Source organism: Equus caballus, chromosome 18 (genome assembly GCF_041296265.1).
Source record: "Equus caballus isolate H_3958 breed thoroughbred chromosome 18, TB-T2T, whole genome shotgun sequence".
Taxonomy (NCBI): Eukaryota; Metazoa; Chordata; class Mammalia; order Perissodactyla; family Equidae; genus Equus; species Equus caballus.
The window spans coordinates 72399707-72422419 of NC_091701.1; the positions used below are offsets into that span (position 1 = coordinate 72399707).

At 41.8% G+C, this 22713-nt stretch overlaps 1 protein-coding gene across 5 annotated transcripts in view; it reads right to left on the minus strand.

Moving 5' to 3' along the window:
* The window catches only part of HECW2 (HECT, C2 and WW domain containing E3 ubiquitin protein ligase 2), a 374671-nt gene that overhangs the window by 23644 nt on the left and 328314 nt on the right, over nt 1–22713 (minus strand). For all 5 annotated transcript variants that reach the window (XM_023622255.2, XM_070242072.1, XM_070242073.1 and 2 more), the window contains 5 exons: nt 17603–17723; nt 16023–16136; nt 5505–5657; nt 3620–3718; nt 150–279 (listed from right to left, as the gene is read on the minus strand). In XM_023622255.2, coding sequence (XP_023478023.1) covers nt 150–279; nt 3620–3718; nt 5505–5657; nt 16023–16136; nt 17603–17723 — 617 coding nt within the window. The remainder of the gene's footprint in view (nt 1–149; nt 280–3619; nt 3719–5504; nt 5658–16022; nt 16137–17602; nt 17724–22713) is intronic.

Genomic DNA, 22713 nt, shown 5'->3' on the forward strand with positions numbered 1-22713 from the left:
TTATTGTAACCAGACATAAACCTGGGTTTAAATCACCCAACAAGCCACAAAAAAATAAGCATCTGATCTTAGCCACTGAATTAATTTTTCACCAACCAATAGGCTTCAATTAACACACTTAGTCACCAGTTATTCACACACACACAGACCTGCCCGAAAACTTCTTCATTCACAGTGAATGTGAGGTCCAGGATGTCGTGGATATCATTGTCTTTCATCCACTGCAGGCTCTGGTGGAACTCCTCATCAAGGTATTCTAGATCACTCAGGTCACACAGGCTAAGATGACAAACAGATAGAAACAAATATGTAGGCATGGCTGTAAGCAAAAACCCAGAATTATGAGAAAAGAAACTAAGAATTCAAGACAAGAACAAGATCAACTGAATAGGCAGTGATTTATGGAATGTTCTTAGTCAAATTCACCAACCAAACCAACGAAATAATTCAGACACGTGATATAAAATTTAATAATCCTGGGTATAAGAAAGGCCTTAGGAATCACTCAGTCTGTCCTTTCTTTTACAGACAGAGAACCGGAGGTACAAAGAGTGGCTGCCATGTGCATAGTCAGCCACGATTAACGCCAGAGCAGGAAGTGGAACTCAGGTTGACAACTTGGGTGTAGTATTCCTTTGACTCTGTTATACTACTTTAGAATATTGTCCTCCTAATTAGAATTCTTTGTATGTTTCTATACTGTACTTTAACTTTGTTTTTTTCCCCAAAGACTAGATTCTGTGGTCCACGTTCACATCCATCTCCTTTTTCTTCATGGTTCTTACTCTTTCCGTGATTCTGAAAATAGCAAGCCACAGAATCTCTCCACGATTATAAGGCTTCTCTATATTTCTCTCCTCTTTTTTCATTGTTGAGCAAGGATTTTCATGAGGTGGAGTTACTATTATATGGCCCTGTTGTAAGGAGGTAGTAATTGATTTGCTTTAGTTGTTTTGAAATTTCCTCTCATTCGCCCAGTTTTCAAGGTAATTTTGTTTGGTTCAGTCTAAACATTTATTAGGCATCAAGTATGTACCAGGCATCTTAATAGCTACTTAATAAACTGTTACTGCCTTCAAGGAGCTAATGGTCTAGCGGGGGAGACAGGCATACAAATAGATAAGTTAATATAAGGTGATAAGTGATAGCCTAGGGTGGGCCACAGAGAATTTGTGCACTTTTTTACACTCCAATTAAAAAAAAAAAGATATGGTAGATAAAGGGAGCTCTCACGGCAAACATGGGGAACGTTTACTTTGACCTGGAGATTCAGGAAAAGCTTTTGGGAGTAGATCATACCTACGTTAAATTTTGCAGGATGTTTCAAAGCTAGAGAGGTAAAGGGGAATGGATGAAAAGGAAGAGAAAGAGAAAAAGAGAAGGGAAAAGGAGAGACGACATGAACAAAGCACAGAGGTTAGAGTGTGCAGGACACTCCAAACACATGGGCAGGACCAGAGAGGCAACCACAAGGCAGAATGTCCAGAGAAGAGACTGGGAAGGAAGCTGGCAGCAGGCCTTGAATGCCATTCTAAGGAGCTTGGTGATGCAGAACTACTGAAAGGTTTCAAGACAGGGAATGACCTGACCAGATGCGAGATGCGACTTTAAATTGTTTCTCTGGAAGTCACTGTGTAGAGGATTACTTAAGATGGGGGAGGCTGGGTTATCATTAGAGGGTGGGGACCAACAAATAGACCACTACAGTAATCTGGCCAAAATAAGGTAAGAGTTTTAATGAGAGCACAGCTATTAAGGGTGGAGGGGAGAAGATGACTTACGAATTATTTAGGAGGCAAACGTGCAAATTAGTAAATAGTTTTTTGGTGTTATAAAGAGGAATATCTAAAATAGGGATGGCAAATGAACTCATATTGCAAGCCAGTCCCGAGGGCTATAAGTTGAAAAAAATTCCTGAGGCCACAAGGAATTAAGCAGGAAAACGTACCATAAATGACTTGGAGTGAGCTATACCACAGGAATGGGGGGAGGTGGGGAAGAGCAGAACATGTGTATGTAAATACATATCCCTGTTTGAGGGTGACTCCTGATTTCTGACCAGAGCGACTTGAGAACTGTGACTGGGCACGTGGGAGGAGGAACATTTTTAGGTCAGGAGAAATGGACGACTTGTTTCAACCACGTTGATTTTGAGGTGCCTGTGAGACACGCAAGGGGAGATCTTCAGTGGAATGTTGACCACGTGAGCCTACAACTCCAGGGAGATCAAGACTGAGGGAGCAGGTTTGAGAGTCACTAGGAGACGAGACAGGTGAAGAGATTTCCCCACGAAAGCATAAAGAGAAAGAAAAGCAGGGGGCCAAGAATGGAAGCTTCCGGAACACGGAGGTGTAAGGGCAAGACAGAGGAGAAGCCCACAAAAGAGACATAAAAGTAACAGGAGAACTGGGAGAGCTCAGTGTCATGGATGCCAGTGGAGGAAAGACTCAAGATAAGTGGATGGCAGTTGGGGTGTCAGCAGTATAAAAAGCAACAGAATAGTCCATTAAGATTAGGACTGAAAAATATTCTTTAAAAGCTTCCATAGGTTACTGGTGGGAAAGAAGCCAGGCTAAAGTGTGCTCAAGGTGTGTCAACAGTTGGTATAGACTACTCTTTCAGGAAGCTTAAAGAAGATAAGACAGAAGGCAATGAAATGGGAAGATACAAAATGGGCCCAGGAGAACCGGAAAGGCAGACGGCCAGTGCCCAGTTGCCCAGGACTTCACCTGCCCAGATCCCAAAACGAAGGATGGCAAAAGTCTTCCTACGGATCCTCTTCAGAGCCCATTAGAAATGCTTGGTTTTCATGTGCAGTCTGGGCTCCCATTTTACAGAACGTGGGTACATGGCCTTGGTTAGGGAATGAGCTGGACAGAACCAAGCAATCATTCTGTGCTTTCTCCTTGCAAGTTTGAGCTACCAACCCCCACAGACAGTTGCCTTCCTCTTGCTCAGCCTTGTAAGTGACTATTGATTACAGGACAGAAACTGTTTGCTCCACGTTTTACAATACTTACAACCTTTCCCTGTGATAACAATGAAGACAAAGTTGTGTGAATGCCAAATTTTCATAAATAATTGTCTTGCATATAGGGAGGTCTCAAGAAAAACACGGGACTGCCCACATGTAACAAACAAACAAACAAAAGACAAAAACAAAACAAAGGAGAATGAAAATTTGAACCAAGAGTAAGCAGCTGAAAGTTTGCATAAAGCAAGATATAAAATGTATCTCATAAAGAAAAGGGGGCTGTGAGTCACCAAGACTAACCCACAACTATTCTATTAATAATTGGCATTAATACCACAGGAATTCCAGTGCTGTATTTGAAGTACAATTGTTTTGAAGAAACATGTGTTGCAATAAATGAGAATAAATTATTCCTAGTGGAACAAGACTTTGCGGATGAGACAGGAATAAAAGATCAGAAGCAGGAGAAACACAGTAGCCATATTTGAAATTGTATTCGTTCCAGAAATCTAAACCGCTATCAAGTTTAATAACAACATACTTGAGACAGTGAGCAGATAAATGACACTGACAAAAGACCATTCTCAATAAAGGAAATATTTCACGCTTACATGCTAATTACACAAGCAATAAAAACACTCTTACATTCTGAGAAGAGCCTTATAAAAGGGCCGAGTGAAGAAGGCATCCAACAAATACTGGTGTATTAGTGCAAGACCAAGAATCCTGCCACTGAACCGGAACCTGTGGAGGAAAAGCACGAGAAAGCTTACACGTCACGGAGCAGTTTCCAAACGGTTCTATTTGCTTTCTAGAATGCCTTCCAGCTCTCACCATCTAAGTGTATCCAAGATTAATTCCTACCAGGTCCCTGAGAGTTTGTATGCAGTGTAGGCTGTGTCTTCATTAGGCCAATATTCACATCTACTTCTTGAAAAAATCTGTTCCACTCTGATACTTAGATACCGCTCCACCTTCACCCCAGTTAATAATGTCCACCATGTAGCACCCCCATGGCCAACATGAATTCCCTGTTAGCATGTCTGAGAAATTCCCCCAAACCACTTCTGAGAGATGTTGACAGAAGTGCTGTCCCTTCTAGTTTGCTTGCAGGAATCTTAGCAGGCTTTCTCTAACACAAACCCACTAGCAATTCCCTTTTGAGGAAAAGCCCAATCTGAGAATAAGAAAGTTTCTGTCCCTATTCTCTCTCAAACCTCCCTCCTGATGGTAACGGTCACCATCCAAGAATTATGCATGTGGACATTTGGGGGGGTTTCCTCATGGGACATTCGGTTCTCTAAAATTTCAAGGCTCAATTCTATTCTGAATCACCTGGGAAACTTTATTAAATACATCTGTCACGACTGGCTTTGCTGACTGAGATGTACACTTATTTTCTCTTTCAAAAGTATTCAAGTTTCTAACTCTTTGAAAGCCTGAAGCCTTCCAAAAGGGTAAATCCACACTGAGGTTCACACCGCCCAATCGTAATTTTAGTATTAGGCAGGCAATTCAAGATTAATGTCCTGCAGCTTTGTTTCTCTTTATTTCCACTTTTCTTAGCATAACTGCAATAGCTACAGTTCGGAGGACCTCCAAATTGTAGCAGAACGGAAGTTAATTTGAAGAATAAGCCCTAAAAGTGAATGCCCTCCACCCACCAATATAACCTCGTGACTCAAAGAAACTTTTTCCATGAGTCCTACTCATGTTCTTTTTTTTGTTATTGTCAGTGAAAATGAACAGGAACAAGCAAACAGGGGTTATAAAAACATTTAAAGTCTATAAATGCAGGGATTTTTAAAAAATTTAAGGACATTTGGGAAGAGTGCAATTTGGGATTTTCAGAATAAATAATCCTCAGATGGGAATCCAATACCAGTTTTCCTTGATTTTGTGTGAGAAATTAGGAAAACAGCAATCCCTGGCTACAAACTTCAAATGGCCAACAGGGTAGGTGGCCACTGCTGTGACTCTGCACTCCCGCCCTTCCGCCAGGGTTCCCTCTCAGCATCAGTTCCCCCAGGTCACCCCCTCCTTCCTCCCTCTCACAAGGGAGGGAGAACACCATCATCTCCTCAGCCGGAGTCCCAGCTGCTCTGCCCCTCCCCCCAGTGTTGGCCACTTCCCCAAGGGCTACTCTGGAAGCTGCCTGACCTCTGGGTCAGGACTTTCCCCTACTCACCCCCACACCTCTACCTCAGGGCTCAGAGATGCCCAAAGGTGACGAGAAGGATGTAGGCATCTCACCAGGAACCCATCATCATCTGTAACTTTCTTTCAATGGGAAAAACCTTTTGAATGCTACCCAGCTCACTTAAAATTGGTCTTATGGAACATAATCTATTCCTAGCCTGAAGACTGCCTGTATATTTAAGGTTGACAACAAAAACAAGAGCCCAGTGAGGTATTTAACTGAAAATATGATTTTCTCCATGAAAAAAATGTTAAAAGAAATGTGAGTTGCTATAAAAACTAATATCACAGAAAACCAACTGAAGAAAAGCGTTGGGGGAAAAATACTTACCATTCATGGTGATTGTCTACAAAAGCAGACATGGGACTTATTTGTACTGTGTACGTGTCATTGGCTGAATATTCAAATAAGCCATAATATGGGTTAAAGAGCTCTCTGGACACCAGGAAGAAAAACTCTCTGGAAGGTCCACTGTAATCCAACCTTTAAAAATCCACAGAAAGTGCAACTGGTTATTTTTTTTTCTATATACTGGGCACATTTTCTACAGAGCTCAACTTTCTATAGAACACTCATTACAAGTCTAATTGTCCACATACCAGGACTGTCCAAAACAAATCAAGCGATCGAGTGATCATGATTCCTGATCTCCTCCATGTCTTGGCCCAGAATAGCGAAACGGACATTTACGTGGAGTATATCCCAAACTAAAGCTACACATCAGATAACAGATAAAACAGGCAGCGTGGGAATAAATTTGATTGCATAAATATGTATAAAAAGGTAAATATTTTATTTATTTATTTATTTTAAAGATGGGCACCTGAGCTAACAACCGTTGCCAATCTATTTTTTTTCCCTCTCTCCAAAGCCCCCCGGTATGGAGTTGTATATTTTAGTTGTGGGTCCTTCTAGTTGTGGCATGTGGGATGCAGCCTCAGCATGGCTTGATGAGCGGGGCCATGTCCGAGCCCAGGATTCGAACCAGCGAAACCCTGGGCCGCCGAAGCAGAGTGTGTGAACTTAACCACTAGGCCACAGGACCAGCCCCAAAGGTAAATATTTTAAATGTCTGGAGCGAGGTTATGGGGAAAGGAACTACAGTGGGAAGGCTTTAATTAAACACGGTAAAACCAGAGGGCATCAGCCACCTACATCCATGGGATATTAGTCCTCCTGGATTTCTGAAACATTTTTAAATGGGGGAAGAAAGCGTCTTTAGTGAATTGGTGAGAGGATATTACAAATACAAGGCCCCCTAGGGAGATCAGAGGCAAAAAAATGGAATGATAGGGTTCAAGTGAAAACTTTAAATTATAAAACACCAAGGAAAATTATAGACAAGAAAAATGAGGGCGCCTAAAGCTTCCTAAGGAAGGTATTTGGAGAAGAGGCTGAAACTCTAGCACCTGAACTACGGTGTAAATTCCATTTTACTTATGAAGACATCAGGGTCAAAGTGAAGTGTGAGAAAAGACTGTGTTAGGTTTGAGGAACGACAAGTGGTCAACAATGGTGAGAGCAAAAAATGCAGGAAACGGGGGTCTGCCAAAGAGCCATTTGCTAGGCTAAATTTAAAATGAAAAATCTAAAGGACATCTACTCTGTGATAAAAAGTTTACATGTGCGTTCAAAAACAAAAGGAGGAATGAAAGCAATGGACGAGTCGCGGTGGTAGGATTTTATAAGACTTCTTTGGTTCACTCTATTTCTTTTCTCTCTTATGGAATTTACTCTGTGGGCATTACTGCATTTTTTTAATGCCAAAAAAAAAGAAATTATCTGATCTTGTCTAGTGATTGGACTGCGTGATAGAGAAAAGGATGCTATGATAGGTGGAATAGGGAGTTGGGATACTAGGAAGAAAAAATGGTTTTTTATATGTCTTAGTTGAGAATTTAACAGAATTTACTTAGCACACACTTCAGCTATTCACATACCACTTTCTCGATTTTCACCATATCTGAACATATATGTACTGTTATTTATTTAATATTTTTCATGAAATCAACTTTAAACATGAAATCAGCTTTAAAGGTACTTGCTTGTCTTTGTCTTACACAATATTTATGAGATTATAATGTTAGCTTAATTTTTTCCTAATACACATTAAAAGAAATGCATAAATATTAAAATAAAAAATGTCAGTCTATGTAATAGCTAAAATCATCTGACACAGCACCAGTCTACACTGCACTTTGGGAGATACAAGTGTAGACTGACAGGAAACCTATGTGTGCAGAAAAATGCAAACCTAGCTGACTCTCAGGGTCAAACAGGCCTTAAGGTGACGTGATGGAACTGCCCTCTGGGGCAGCTGAACATAAAGTGGCTGCCAGGTGGCCACCAGGGTCAGTGGGACTATGCTCGGATTGCCCTGGGGACTCCCAAAGCTGCGCTCCGGGCGCATCCCAGGTGCAAGGATGAACTAGCCCTCCTCATGCGGGGGCCGAGGCCGCTTCCTGGGGCTTCCTCCCACGGTCCGAGGTCGGGTCCCTGACGCCAAGAATAAGCAGAATACTTTTTCCACTTGAACGTTCTTCACATACTTACAGGCTTTCTTTCAACAAAGATTTGAGTGCCTATTATGTTTTGGGTACTAATCTAGATGCTAAAGACAAAAATTTCCCAAAAGTCCTTTTCTGTAGAAACTCTAAGTTCAGCAGTTTCTGTAGCCCTGGTCTCTGCCCTCCTGCCCCCTTCTCCACGCCTGAACACGGCCATGCTTTCAAGCTCCTCTCAAGGCAAGGTTGGGAATTCCCTGGCCACCCTGGTCCCTCTGCGCTGGGCACTCCCAGGGGTCAAAGTCTGACCGAAGGGGTGGTGTCCCACATTGATGACCATACTCAAAAGGGCTGCTGCTCTCTCCCCCTGGGCACTTCTCTCCACCAGTGCAGCTTAAAATGATCCTGCCTCCTGGGGCAGCCACTTCGTTGACTCATAATGAGCTGGACATCCGCTCAAATCTTTCACCCAGGCTCCTTTAACCGGGGACTCTCCGATCCTGTCTGCATGTGGCTGGATCTTTTAAAAACCTAAGTGCTAGAATTTCCCTCCTAAATTTCACTCTGTGAGACTTAGTCCGTGGCCCCAGCTTACTCAGATCCCTGTGGATGCAAAATATCTCCCTACATTTCCTATCAATGGTGCATTTCCCCAGCAGACCCTGTGTCTCTCCAGAAACAGAGAACGCCAGTCAAAGGCATCTTAAAAGTCATTTTGTCCATCCCCTTATTTTATTGAGGAGAAGGACTGAGCTGAGGCAAGTGACTGACTTGCATCAAATGAAAGGTGCAGAGGAGGATTCCTGACACCGAGTTTAATGCTCCTTACTCCTTACAGCCTACCCTTCAGTAAATTTGAAATGTTCATCAACACTGAAAAAAATGTTGCTTGTAGGCCAGGGGTCAGCAAACTATCACCTGCAGGCCAAATCTGGGCCACCTCCTGGCTTTGCAAATAAAGTTTTACTGGAACACAGCCATGCCCATTTGTTTATGTGTTGTCTGTGGCTGCTTTCCTGCTACAGTGGCAGAGTTGAGCAGATGAAACAGGGAATGTATGGCCTGCAAAGCCGAAAGTATTTACCATCTGGCCCTTTACAAAAAAAGTTTATGAACCCGTTATAAAAGAAAGCAGGAGGGAAATGATACTTTATGAAAATACTTGGCTTAGCATAAATCCTCTTCTTTAGTGAAGATCTCTTCAAGGAAACAGAAAATGACTCCAGTGCCCCAGGCTGTATGCAACCTCAAGGAGTGGTCACAACTACTGAGGATGAGCCTGTGAGTGAGCTCCAGTCAACAGGCCCCTGATCCACAGGGGCTTTTGGACAATCAAGGCGCACAATGGCTAAGGTTCACAGACAGCTGACACATGAGCCAAACACTTCATGTGTCAGTTTTCTTACAAAGGGACAACTGGTCTAAGTAAAACGGGGTTTTAGCTGCTTAAAATTATACCATGGCATTTAGTTAGAAAGAGCAAGTTTTCTTTGAGCTTCAGCTCTCAGTGTTTTAATAATCTTGCACTTACGGGAGCGTACGATAATGATCTGTTTGTGTCTGCCTCCTCTACACACACATCTAGACTGAAACCATACTGAGGGCAGGGACTATGTCTTTCTCATTTTTGTATCCCGAGTATTTAGCCTGCTGCACAGCAGAGGCTCAATAAATATTGTTGAGTCACTGAGTGGAGCTATCTGATGCTCTCTAAAGAAAATCACCATAATTCACATTGATATTTGACATCTAGCAGAGCGAATAATTTTTCACAAGTTTGCTTTCAGGTGGTTTATTAATGTGATGACATTAACAGGCTAATGCCAATCCCTAAAAGACAACTCAACTTGCCAACACTGTCAGAAATCTCGCAAATGAATTATGCTAAGAAAGCTTCGTGCTTGTGATTTCCAGGTCTAATATCTTCTAATACGGTAAAGTTTGGTAAAACAACAAAGATGGGTCTCCCTGATTGGTTCTTTTTTTATGTTAATAGCTGAATCTGGCTAAAGATAGGATGAATGTCCCCTGAGGAGTTAAACTGAAAAGTAAAACTTCTTTTTTCCCCAAAAGAGAACAAAGCTACTAGTTCCTCCAGGAGGAAAATGTATCTTCCTCAATGGCTCAGGTTTTTATCTGTTATTTTCTAACTCTAGCAGCATTGATGGAGTCACTCTAAAGCCAAGACAGTTTTTAAGGTTTGACTTGATTATAATCAAAAACTTAGAACTTTGAGAGCAGGTTGTAGATTACACATTCTGTTTGTCTACCTAATTCAATAGGACTTGTTCCAGCAGGGCCCCTCGTGCCTGCGCTTCCTGTATCACCTCAGCCACCTCTGCCATATAAATAGTTAATATGACTCATATCACAGGGATCATTTGCTACATTCCTGTTTTGCCAGTTAGGTTGGTTCCACAGCTAAAGGCTTGGCACGGAAATACAGAAACTCCGGACAACGGGTGTGTAGCCACACAACAGCTGCATCTGAGGGCATTCTGGAATAAGCACAGATGTCTTTAGGGTGGCAATGTAGTTCTGAGCCCCAGGCAGTGCTGATAAAGCATTTTTAAATTTACACCATCGCATTGCTGGGCTGACACCACCCGATCTGTTAGCGGCATCTAATATTTGTTAAAATAATTTTATTTTCCTGTTCTTATGTTTTACTAAAAATTACCGAAAACAAAGTATTCCAACAGAAGTACACCATAAAATGAAGGAAGATGATGGCTTTGGGAAATCACGCCACCATTTTCTACGAGTTTTCCGGAAGACAGAAAGCTTTGCTCTCTCACAAGTTGGTTCAGGCACACATGGCCTACGCACCTTCTGACTCACCCTCAGATATTTATAGCAGCGAGGCATTAGTTCTGGAGCCACTTACGGAGGCCTGGTGGGTGAGGATGGAATTTCTTGAGCAATTAATATGACAAACCAAGTTTTACCTGGTGGTCCCAAGCCAAAGCCTGGATACAGAAGCACTCTTCCTCAGCAAGGTTTGGGTTTTTTAGGTTATCCTGCAAATGGCGCTTTTGGAAGAAAACAAGCAGCACCATAAAATTTAACTTGAAGCTTTACAGATTTCTGAGGAATAAACAGTCGAGCTCAGGACCCCAAACAATATCTAGTGAGGGCCAGATGTCAGAGCTGCAGATTATTCTATAAGCAGAGATATAAGAAAACCCTTTCGGATCCCATCCTCCCTAGCTGCCTGTCTCAGGAGAAATACCACAGAGAGAGCTCACCTGTTCTTAAACCCCAAGACTAAAACTGTTTGCACACCCCCTCCCTAGCCCAAGTGGGGCTTTGCAAGACAGATGACTGAGGTCACATAGATGGCACCTTTCATAGAATGACTCATTCTTCTTAAAGAAAGGTGCCTTTTACAGAGTTGGCCCTGGAGAAGAGAAGAGGCGAGGCAATCACAGTGTAAACATCCTTTCTTTATCCAGGCATTATTTCCTTACTGTTTGGGGTACTAAGAAGTGAACACCCAGGATGCCTTATCAGAACACAAAAGTCTCCCTAGCTAACTTCGGACACCACATAAGCTCTAGCTGCTAGGACTTTTAATTCAGAAGACAGTAAGATGCTAGAGAATATGTGGTGCTCCTCTGGCCCCCTTCCTAAAGAAGCAACTTCTAGGCCAACTGAAGCCCAACAGAAAGAGGCAACCGCAGCACAAAATTTCCCACCACATTCAGTCACGATGACTCAGTTTCCAGCCCTTCCACCACTGCTGACCTCCCCTCCTCCTTCACTTTGCAAGAGCAGATAACCCACTTAAGTTGGGTGGAAATTTTAATGACTAGAACAAAACCTCCAGCTCTGACCAAATTAAATCACAGTGGTTTGCTTAGAAACTGTCTACTTTTTGTAACAAGCCAAGCATAATATGAAGCATTATTTTAGTGAAAGACAACAGTCAGCTAATTGTCAACTAGCATATTTGTGTTAACAGGCTCTAGAATTATTTTTGTATTTTTGAATTAAAGATAAATATTCTGGGATTAATTCTACCTCACATAGAATTTGTAGTCATCCTGTAAATTTCTGACTATAAATTTTCCCATCCTTTTCCTTGACTCAGCTCTTCCATGATGTATAGATTGTTCCTCATCTTCCATTTGAGGAACAATCTATACATCACGTTTCAGACCTATGCAACCAAACAGCTTAAAGCAGAGCTGAAGTCCCTCTGCGAATCTGCTAATCCACAACTTTTTGGAGTACAGGCAGACGTGGTATTCTTAAAAATAAATCCCTTTCTCTTTATGCCCTAGTTAATCTCTTGTAAATAAAGACCCTGATTATCACAGGCAGAAAATATAATCAGCAAGATGGCATCAATAAGAATTGCAAAGTATCATTCCCCCATAGATAATATAAAGTTGACATTAGCAACACAAAATAATATTCTATATATACAGTCATGTGCTGCATAACAATGTTTTGCTCAGTGATGGACCACATATATGACAGTGGTCCCATAAGATTAGTGCCATAAAACCTAGCCATGTGGTAGGTTATACCATCTAGGTTTGTGTAAGTACACTCTATAATATTCGCACGACGATGAAATTACCTAAGGAAGCATTTCTCAGAACGTATACCTGTCGTTAAGCAACACCTGACTGTCCCAATACCCCTACTAATTTGGACTTTCACAGAATTAACTGTATCTATATACTTATTACTCTACTGACAAAGTGCAGAAGAAAGTATACATTTACCAACAAGTACCCTGGTGGCAGTCACTCATCAGACAATAAGGAAATAAAGTCGTTCAGGGAAACATTTCCTCAATCTCCCCAAATCCTGACTATAGGCTTTCTTTTAATAAATGTTTTATTTTAGAATAGTTTTTGATTTACCGAGAAGTTGCAAGGATGGTAGGGAGAATTCTTGTATACCTCACACCCAGTTTTCTTCTTATTAACATCTTACATTAGTATAGTACATTTATTATAATTAATGAACCAATATTGACACATTATTATTAACTAAAACCCATACTTTATTCAGATTGCCTTAGTTTTTACCTAATGTCCCTTTTCTGTGCCAGGATCCCATCCAGGACACCAAATTACAGTTCTTTGTTATGTTTTCATAGGCTCCTCTTGGCTGTGACAATTTCTCAGATTCTTCTGGTTTTTGATGACCTTGACAATTTTAAGGAGAACTAGTAAGGTATCTTGAGAATGTCCCTCAATATGGATTCATCTGATGTTTTTCTCATGCTTAGACTGGTGTTATGGGATTTTGGGAGGAAGACCCCAGAAGTAAAGTGCCATTCTCATCATGTCATATCAACGAGATACATCACTGTTGGTTTTAACCTTGATCAACCTGTGGAGTGTTTGTCAGGCTTCTCCACTGTACACTTACTTCTTTTTCCCCGTTTCCATATTGCACTACTTGGAAGAAAGTCACTGTGTGCAATCCGCAATTAAGGAGTGAGGAATTATGCCGAATTCTTTGAAATCTTCCGCACAGAAGGTTTGTCTATTCTCCTCCATTTACTTATTTACATGATCACATATTTAGATCAGTATATATATTTATTTTACATTTTGGGTTATAATCCAATACTACTTTATTTTTGTGTTTGAATTATTCTAGCTTGGGCCATTGGGAGCTCTTCCAGTAGGTTCTCGTGTCCCTGTGACATACTCCCATCACTGCAGGCTTTTTGAGCACTTCTTCCTTTCTGCCACTGCAAGATGCTTCAGGCTTGCTCTTGTGTACTTCCTGCCCCAGTCCTAGAGTCAGCCATTTCTCCAAGGAGCCTTAGTTCCTTTGATTGAAGAATGATATAGAAACCAAGACATGGGCACTACGTGGATATGTTTTTAAACACTTATTACTAGAGCTAGACATGAAGAACTTACAAAATGATACATTTTGAGGGCATTAAAATTAACGAAGGGAAAGTGACAGAAAACTTCCAGCTCCATTTTTATAGTTCAATAGAAAAATTAGGTAGCTTTTCATTTTGGGTATTTATTATAATCCAGAAAGAAATGCTATGATCTTTTATTTTAATGTGATAGAGTCAATGTGTTTGAGAATGTCAAGTGGCAAAGGCTAAAATAACTTCTTAATTTTATATTATTTTGAGGTTTCTATTTTTTCAGCAAGAGTAGACTGTTTTAATCTTTCAAAACAGTATATGTATTTTCAAAGCCTTAATAGCAAAATAAAGTCTATATCTAATAATCTGTATTATGATATTGACATGATAAAGCCATGAGAGCAGAAATTATCTGGCCCTACTCCAGCTTCAACAAGCCATATGCAGAAGGGCCTGATTACGAGATTGTTCCTAATGGCTGAGGTCACACCTCAAAATATCCTCCCTCTTGTTTTCCCTCTGGGGTTACAGGAAGGAGACAGGTGATGAAAGCAGGAAGCATTTGGATATTAGTGGCAATCACATGCAGGGGCATCAAGCCCCAGTCAGCCTGGGCCTCCTCCTAGGAACGATGTCATCAGTCCAGATCACAGGGCAACTGCTTAGGAGGATCAAGCATGATAAGCATCTGTTCTACTCAAACTTAAGTGCCAGGGCTTCCAAAGACTCTTCTCCACATCTCTGAGATCTCAACAAACCAGGGTCCGACAAAGAGGGAAGGCAGCTGGAGTTGTGGGGGAGAAAACGTATTCTCATCCAAACCAGAATGGTTATGTAAGGAAATATTTGGAATCCCATTCATACCTGTGATTAGGCTAAAAATATTTGCCTTCATTTTCAACTGTGCACCTCCATCTTTAAGCCAACTAACATGAGCTGGAAGTCCATTAACGCAGGGCAACAAAAGGCTCAAGTCTCAGGCAAGCTTTTGCTTAAACTTTGCCACATTGTCTTGTTTTCCCATATACTGTTTTACTTTAGTCACAGCTGGGAGACTGTACCACAGTATACGTGACAAGAGCAGAAGTTATCAATCACCAGTTACTATAGTAAAAAATCCACGGGTAGGAAAGAAATTTGCATAGACTAGAGTTCAGAGTTCTGCCTACATCCCAGTGTTGGTCCAAGCGTCCTGGAGGAAAGATGAAAGGCCTAGTTTTGAATCCTGATTTTGCTATTATCTAGTTCTGTTAGCACATGCAAGTTATTTTATGTTTTGGAGCCTTCATTTCAGCAACCATATACCACATGGTTGACTTTGTTGGATATACTACTATGATTCCATAATTTAATGCACTTTATTCTTGGGCAGGACTGAGAGGTGGTCTTTTTTTTTTGAGGAAGATTAGCCCTGAACTAACTTCCGCCAATCCTCCTCTTTTTGCTGAGGAAGACTGGCCCTGAGCTAACATCCGTGCCCATCTTCTTCTACTTTATATATGGGACGCCTGCCACAGCATGGCTTGTCAAGCGGTGCCATGTCCGCACCCAGGATTTGAATCCGCGAACCCTTGGCCGCTGAAGCGGAACGTGCGCACTTAACCGCTGCGCCACTGGGGCCAGCCCAAGACGGGGGTGGTCTTAAAATCTTCCAAATCAACAGAGAAGACAACCAGAGTTTACGCAACTGTGTGGTATTTTTTAAAGTCACTCTGGTGATGGTGATGGCTAGGTTACGAAGAAGGTGCTGAGACTTGAAACTCAGACCTGAAATGAGGAAAGAGGAAAGGGTCTGGGACAGAGGAGAGCTGGCATCTCTTGAAGTGTTATGTAAAGACTGTTACGTTTACTTGGAGTGATAAACACCATGGCGTCTTTGACTCCTTCACTTCCTCACTCTTATGGAGATAAGCACACTCCTGGAAGAGTGAGAGAACATGGAGATGTGTGTTTACAGCAGGTAGTTATTTTGGTATGTGAGCTCCTGCTGCAAAGGAAGAGAAAAACCAGGGACAGAAAAATAAGAACCGGGGCCCAAGAGTTCCCAGCTGCTGAGGCTTCCGGGTAGAACGGCAGGACTCGAATTCGTGATTCTGAAACTGAGCTTAACAGGAGAAGCTTGTCTGCTCACACCCAGTGCAGATAACAAGCTCACAGACGTTCAAATGCAACTCCTTGTTTTTTCTCTCCAAGCCCACTTTTTCTCCTTAAGAGGAAGAGAGTTACAGAGAGAAGAAACCAAGCCAGGCTTCTGCTTTCACAAATGATCTATAGTTACGGGTTTTTACCAAAGAATTTCTATGTCAAATGATTTAAAAACCAGAGGAAGCCTTAAAAAAAGAAAAAAGCTGAGAGGTTTAAGTGTATAGAATGTATTTCCTGCCAGAGGGATTTCCTGTTTCAGGCAACCACAGCTGCTGTGGTGGAGCGTCCGCCTGCAGCCGCAGCCCGCGTGCCTTCCGCAGGCCACTTCTCTGTGCAACTCACCCTTCCTCCCCGACAAAGGTGACGTACAGCTTATTTCTCTGCAAGTCTTTTCTGGAGTAGCCCATGATCTGATTAAAAGCATCTTCGAGTAAGTGATCTCTTCTGATAATTAACCTGTCCGTAGAGAGAGAATTTGAAAAATACAGATTATTTCCTAATCCTTATCTGTCTAGAACTGGGCACTTGCCATTTGATTTCCATTTACCATAATTACCTAAGCAAAAAGTGGAGTGACTTACTCTATTGCTATCTGCAATCAAGTGCACATTTGTCTTTAACTCTTAACAGCATTAACGAAAGTGACATAAGAGAATCATTGGCAAATAGAGCACCCCACCTATGACCTGTAACAGCAACTCAAGAGTCCTTTCTGAATGGTCACATGAATTCATCCCAGAAGGAAAATGGTTACAAAACAACACAAACACAAAACTTTGGTTCAGTAAAGCAAGAACAACCCCGTGAGGTAATGATTTAGGCCTGAATGCATCTAGACAAGGAATTCAATTACAAGGTGCCTAGAGAGAACAGGAGAAAAAGAAAATTCTCAGTGTCCTCCAGAGCAGAGGAGTTTACTGTGCTTAACTTACTTTGCAAAAGAAGTGAATCTTGAGATTTCCTAGGTGACAGAGAAAATGAATGATACTTGTGGCCGACTAATCTACTTGTGATAATGACAAAGTCCTCTTTAAGCAGATATCAATTTGCCTTTAACGCAAACAGTAATGGAAAGGGAGACAATAGGGAGGCCAGAGGCATGCAAGCTTGATCATCAAGACCTTCATAAGCAGAGCTCAGAGAGGGATGGTGTTAGGGGCAGGGTGATGAGAGTGGAACCTCGGGGTTCAGTGGAGCAAGCCCTCGTGTGGGGTTGTGAGCCAGTGATGGGGGCGGGGGCTGCTGGGCTGCGTGCTTTTCTCAGGCATCCCAGGTCCTGGTGTCGCCACAGGGCAGATCTCCCTCCTCTGTGCTCCCTCAGGTGGCATGTTGGTCTCCAGTGGGGACATGGCACAGGGGTGGAGGCGGGATGGAAGGAGTAGGGGTAAGTAGAAAATGAAAATAATTCTAGGCCAAAGAACGTGACGACGTTTCAGTTTCCCCATTTGATGGGAGGTGGATAAAGAAAGGCAGAGACAACATTCACGACATAGTCTATTGGACAAGTGAAATTTATTTCACAGAATGAAAAACAGCTGAGCGGTGTTCCTACACTCAGGTCAGCTCAGGCAACAGTAATGTGCTGTCCAGCCCACTGTGAGAGCCTTCCATCTAAGGAATATACTGTACACCAACAGAGAGGTACTTTTCAGGAGAATGAAATAAATCCGCTTTTGATTTTGCCTATATTTTCACATGGGACGTGGTAGTCTCTTTGCTGTTTGTTTTAAAACCTTAAGCTTAGTTGTGCTTAATTCCAGAACTACCTTTTAGATGATCTTGTAATTTACACAGGCCAAAATAATTATGTTGACTAAAACAAAGGCTGGTTGTCCCAAATCACAACAAATTTCCTACATTCCCAAGTGCATCCCATCCTTTCACCATCTACAAATCTCATGGTTTGTATCAGTTTGACTTACTTTAATTTCCCTGGGCCTTGTCCATATCCTTTAGTCTCTAACTTCCTGTAAAAGTTCCTTAGTTTGGCTTCAAAGTCTCGCTTGTAAGGGGCTGGCGCCCGGGCATTGGCACGCTGAGTACCTACAGCAAACCACAAAAAGAGGAGGGTGTGGATTTGTGCAATGTCCTGATGTTCATCACGTCACCAAAAAGCATTACGGCAGGATTGAGGCCACAGTTAACAAATAAAAGGAGGCGATACTTTCACTTCCTGCACTTCCCACCTCCCCAGGCCGAAGGCTACAACAGAGCTTAACCAGGATCTTAAGAGACGTCTCCTTTGTGGCAGCTGGTTGAGAATAACAATCCTGAATAGTCACAATGAATAGTTACATTGAACAGTTACAATGGTGCCCATGTGTAGTCAAATATGTTCTCCTTTTCAGTCCAAATGAATATGAGTCAAACAGAGTTAGTCATGTCTCAGGGTAACTGTTCAGGGTGGAATATCTTTGCTTGCTGCTGAGATGATATCATGGCAATTAGAGAGGAAGTTACAATGTGAAAATATGTGGAATATAAAGCAGGAATAGTAAGTTTCCACACTTCACTCTCTGAAAAACCTACAAAAACTTCTTTTAGATATGCACTATAACAATTATTTTAGACACATAATTAATACATTCCATGATGCAGGGTAGAATAATTTTGATATAAAGACAGAATTCAGATATAATTTCAGAATGCACACGTCTCCTGGATGCACAAAGAGTAAATAATACTGCTATTTGTTGCACTTAGTAAGTGACAAGTTCTGTAATTCTCTGTAGATGTTTTATGTCATTCAATGGCAAATATCATTAATAAAATGTAAAAGTAACACAGTTTGTTCTTCTTTCCATTGAAAAATCTGGCTTTGTGTCTCAAGGTGACTAACCAACAAGCCGGGATACAAAACTGATACTGAATATGGGAATCAGACGCAGAGCCATGACAAAAACATCAGATATTTCTACTAAATATTTCACAACACAATGAAAGAAACCAGAAAACAAGAATTGGGAAGCCTGATGCATTACACGCCACGAAGCTCATTAAGTAGTTCGACAAACAAAAATGGCAAGTAACAGGATATATTGGAGTATATGAGGAAGCCATTTGGTGTAAACCTAATTCGGCCTGACCTTGTCTTTCCAAAAGGGCCTGATCAAGGCCGTTGAGCATGCATTGTATATCTGCTTTAGATATTCCCTATGGCAAGAACAAAGGCCCTTGAGATAAAGGTGCAACTTCCCTCCCCCTCCCAACGTTGGGATTTCCTTAAGGATTAAGCATCTTTCCTTAGGCTAGGAACTGATTGCTGCGCTCACCTGTGACCACCCAGCTTGAGACAATAGACTTGCCTCCTGCTACACCCCGAGATAGCAGACCCACTACCTGCTGTGTCCATCAAGCGCTGTGCTGACAGGGCAATCTTGTGACTATTGTGGGAAGGACATTTCAATCATATGTGAAACATCCTGTTTGGGGGTATGTAACCACTCTGTACACCTCACTTCTTTGGTGCCCTTTCTCCCTTCGTGAAGAAAGGCCCCAGGCCATGGTCCTCAGATTTTAGCTCAGAATAAACTCTCCCAAATTTTCACTTATAGATTGGTTATGGATTATTTTCGTCAAGTTCTTTAATGAATGAATCAATTAAGTGATTATTGTTCATTGCTAATACTGTATTTAGTTCAGCAACAGATGCTCAAAATGATTGAGGTGGGGTTGCTGGAGTGGATAATTTAGTTGGGAAGACAGAAATAAAATATATCAAACAATGAGAGAATAATTAAGTCCTAAACTAGATGGCATACAAACTATGGAGCAGAGGGGATAAAACGATAGCCCCAGGGCTGTTCCAGCCCTAATGATCTATTCGATTTGCCACACCATCTTTAAAAATTAGGAGATTTCAAGTAAAAAAAAAAATCCAGATTTTTCTCTTGGAAATTATTTGGGAACGCTTGCAACAACTGGCTTGCATTTCCCTGGGCGGGCTGCTGCTCCATTAGGCGAAGCCTGTTCTCAACCACACCAAAGCCACTCAATGACACTGCATTTGAGATCAGTGTTATAGAAAAGTAACAGTAAATGAGGGTAGTAGAGATCAAAATGGAAAAGACTTTAGGGAGGAGGCTTTAGTAGAAGCAGGCCATATAAACTGAGAATCTATAGTCTACACTGGGGCAAGGCAGGAAGAGCTGAGATAAGCCTTGTACACATGTTCAGAAGACACTGAGGAGAGACCACTAAGCAAGAGCAGAGGGGAGTGCTAGGGAGTAAGTGGGAAATTAAATCAGTCAAAAGGTTGGACCCAAATTATGAGAGGCAATTTTAAAAAATCTGGCTGAGGAGTTTGGGCATGGAAGCCTTTATAGGTTCCCTGTAAGGGAATAACATACCAGGGGTGTTTTACTCTAGAAATGATTTTCAGTGTGTTGACTGGATTAAGGGTGGGAAAGAGGAAAGGAGACTGGAGGGAAGAGACCCAATTAGGAGTCCTTTCAGCAATCGAGGCCTGAGGGGATGAGGACTAGACAGGAGTGTGGTGACTCAGAGAAACATCTACCGTGTGAAATAAGAATCAGTACCAGCAGATAAGTAAGGAAGAGAAACAGGAAGCTCTCATGGTAGCATAAAGTTTTTCAAACAATCACAGTAGCTGCCATTTGTTAAGTGCCTGCTATGGATTAGGGACAATTCACTTTATGTAGAGGATCTTGGGAAATCCTTACAACAAGTCTATGAAGCAGGCATTATTATGATTACACATCATCACCACTTTGTAACTAAGGACGCTGAAGTCATATGCCAGTGAATGGTAGGTTTGGGATTTGAGCCAGGTCTATCGGATGCTAAAAGCAGTGTGGGAAACGATGCTGGTGGACATGGGCGGGTGAAGCTTTATACATATTGGGCTGCAGAGGACAGCGTCCAGGTGGATATACTCCACAGGCACTTGAAAATATGGTGCTGGAGATCTGGGGAAGAGATCCAGACCACACTTGGGGTTTAAGTGAGTTAGCGTATGTTGGGCACTTCGTGCAGTGCTGTTGCAGAAGCCGCTCCATGTAAGTGTTAGCTGTTATTGTTATTGTCTGCATTGAGTTGGAAAATAAATACATGGGGAAATGTGTTGGGGCTTTAGGAATGGATTTTAGTAAAACTGGTTATTGATCAAGTATGTCCAGAGGTCTGTTTGCACGGTTATGAATCTTTTACCCAAACTGCTAATAGTTATGTCATAAAGGAAGCAAATAAACTTGACCTTAAAAAGGTCTGGGATGCAGAAGACACTCCTAGCCAGTGGTTCTCAATCTTGACTGCACCTTAGGATCACTTAGGAAGCTTTTAAAAATCCCAATGTTTAGGCCACACCCAAGACACATTACATCAGAATCTGTTGGGGTGAGGCCCAGGCGTAAGTAAGTGTTTTATGCAACTCTCCAGATGACTCCAATGAGCAGCCAAGGTTGAGAACCATTATCCCCTACAGAAAGGTTAAATATAACCAACGAAACACCTGGGCAGCAGCCAGGGCCCAACGCAGGGGCAATGCTTCCTGTGTATCTGAAAGGCGTCGTTCGCAACATGAAGGAACATGTGTTGATCTCCACGAGCACAAGGCTGCTGTCTTGGCTGCCTGAGCCAAAGGGCAGTGCAGCACGAGTCCACTCAGGGGTGGCAGAAAAGAGCCGTGAGCACGGCTGTCTGAGAACCTGTAGAGCAGCAAACCCAGACAGCTCAGAAAGCAGCCGTAATGAATCAGCGTTCAAGAGCATGATCATTGATAGGGAAGAGGACAAAGAGGAAGAAAAGACTGAATGAAAATCTTCCAGGACTGAAAAGAAACATGATTCTTCAAGTGTTGATTACTTAGAAAAAAACCCAAAAACCAAAAACCCAGCATATACTATTGCTGTATAATTTGAGATACTTAAAAGGATGTGGGAAATGCCATAATGCATTCCATCAATATCAATACAGGCACTTGATAAAAACTACTTCTGACTCCATTTACACTCCAGGTAAAGAGATTCAATTATGGAAACTCTGGAGACAGAAATTGCTGAATGCAAAAATTCTTTTACTAATAGTTCTATTATGAAAAATCACTTACACATTACTTCATGGTTTAAAAATTACAGTAAATTATGCCAGTGGCCCTGGTCAAATTCTTAATGCTAGTTAGGTGCAACTGCCAAGAAATTCCAGGGCAGCAATGCCGTTACTTCCACTTTGGAAATCAAAAATGATCTTGTATGATTGAGCTAATAGAATTGCATGGCAATCATAACTGCAAGTGAAGTTCTAGGATACGATACTCCTAGAGAGAGAGTAATTTCATGGACTTCATGGTCTTAAAACAGGAAGTCAGATACAAAGAGGTCAATGTTCTATTTAGGAAGTGATCAAATGCAGGGCTGACTTCATGGAGAGTCAGCATTATGTTCATTTTTTGCAGGAAAAATTTCAGTAACAGATATTAGGGTTCTTTTTCCTCTAACTTTGCTAGGCGGGCCTAAAGTACTATCATATTAGTGTTATACTATTTCCATTTACTGTTACAAAATTGCATAATCATATACAAACTAAAGAATTCTACCTGATAAAATACTTCAGGTGATATGAGAAAAATCTTGGCCTCCAACTGCTAAGAAGGCTGGGTCTTTCTTGATTCCGGGTGTGCCAGGAACCCAGATTTCTTTGATGACTAGCTCCTGCCCCGCGATGGTCGGGGATGGAGCTCAGCCAAACCCAGCACGGCTCAGGCCCCTGAACTGGAATGGTTCAGAAGCCCACTTCTTTCCTGGTTCACTTTCTAAAAAGAAAATCTCTGTGACATTTTATTTACAATTCCCCGTTAGGGAATGAGAACAAACTATCAAGCATTACAGTAATATCCGGAAGACTCCATTTTCTGGAACATAAGGTCAACAATGGAAATTAAGGGAAAAAGAAAACACCTCCAAAATAGTTGGCATGAAACATGAGCACTGAAGTCCTCATGGTTTTGCTCTATTCTCTAGGAGCAGTAAAAGGCCCTAGGTCATTGTTTTGAGATTGTTCATGCTCCCATTTACAT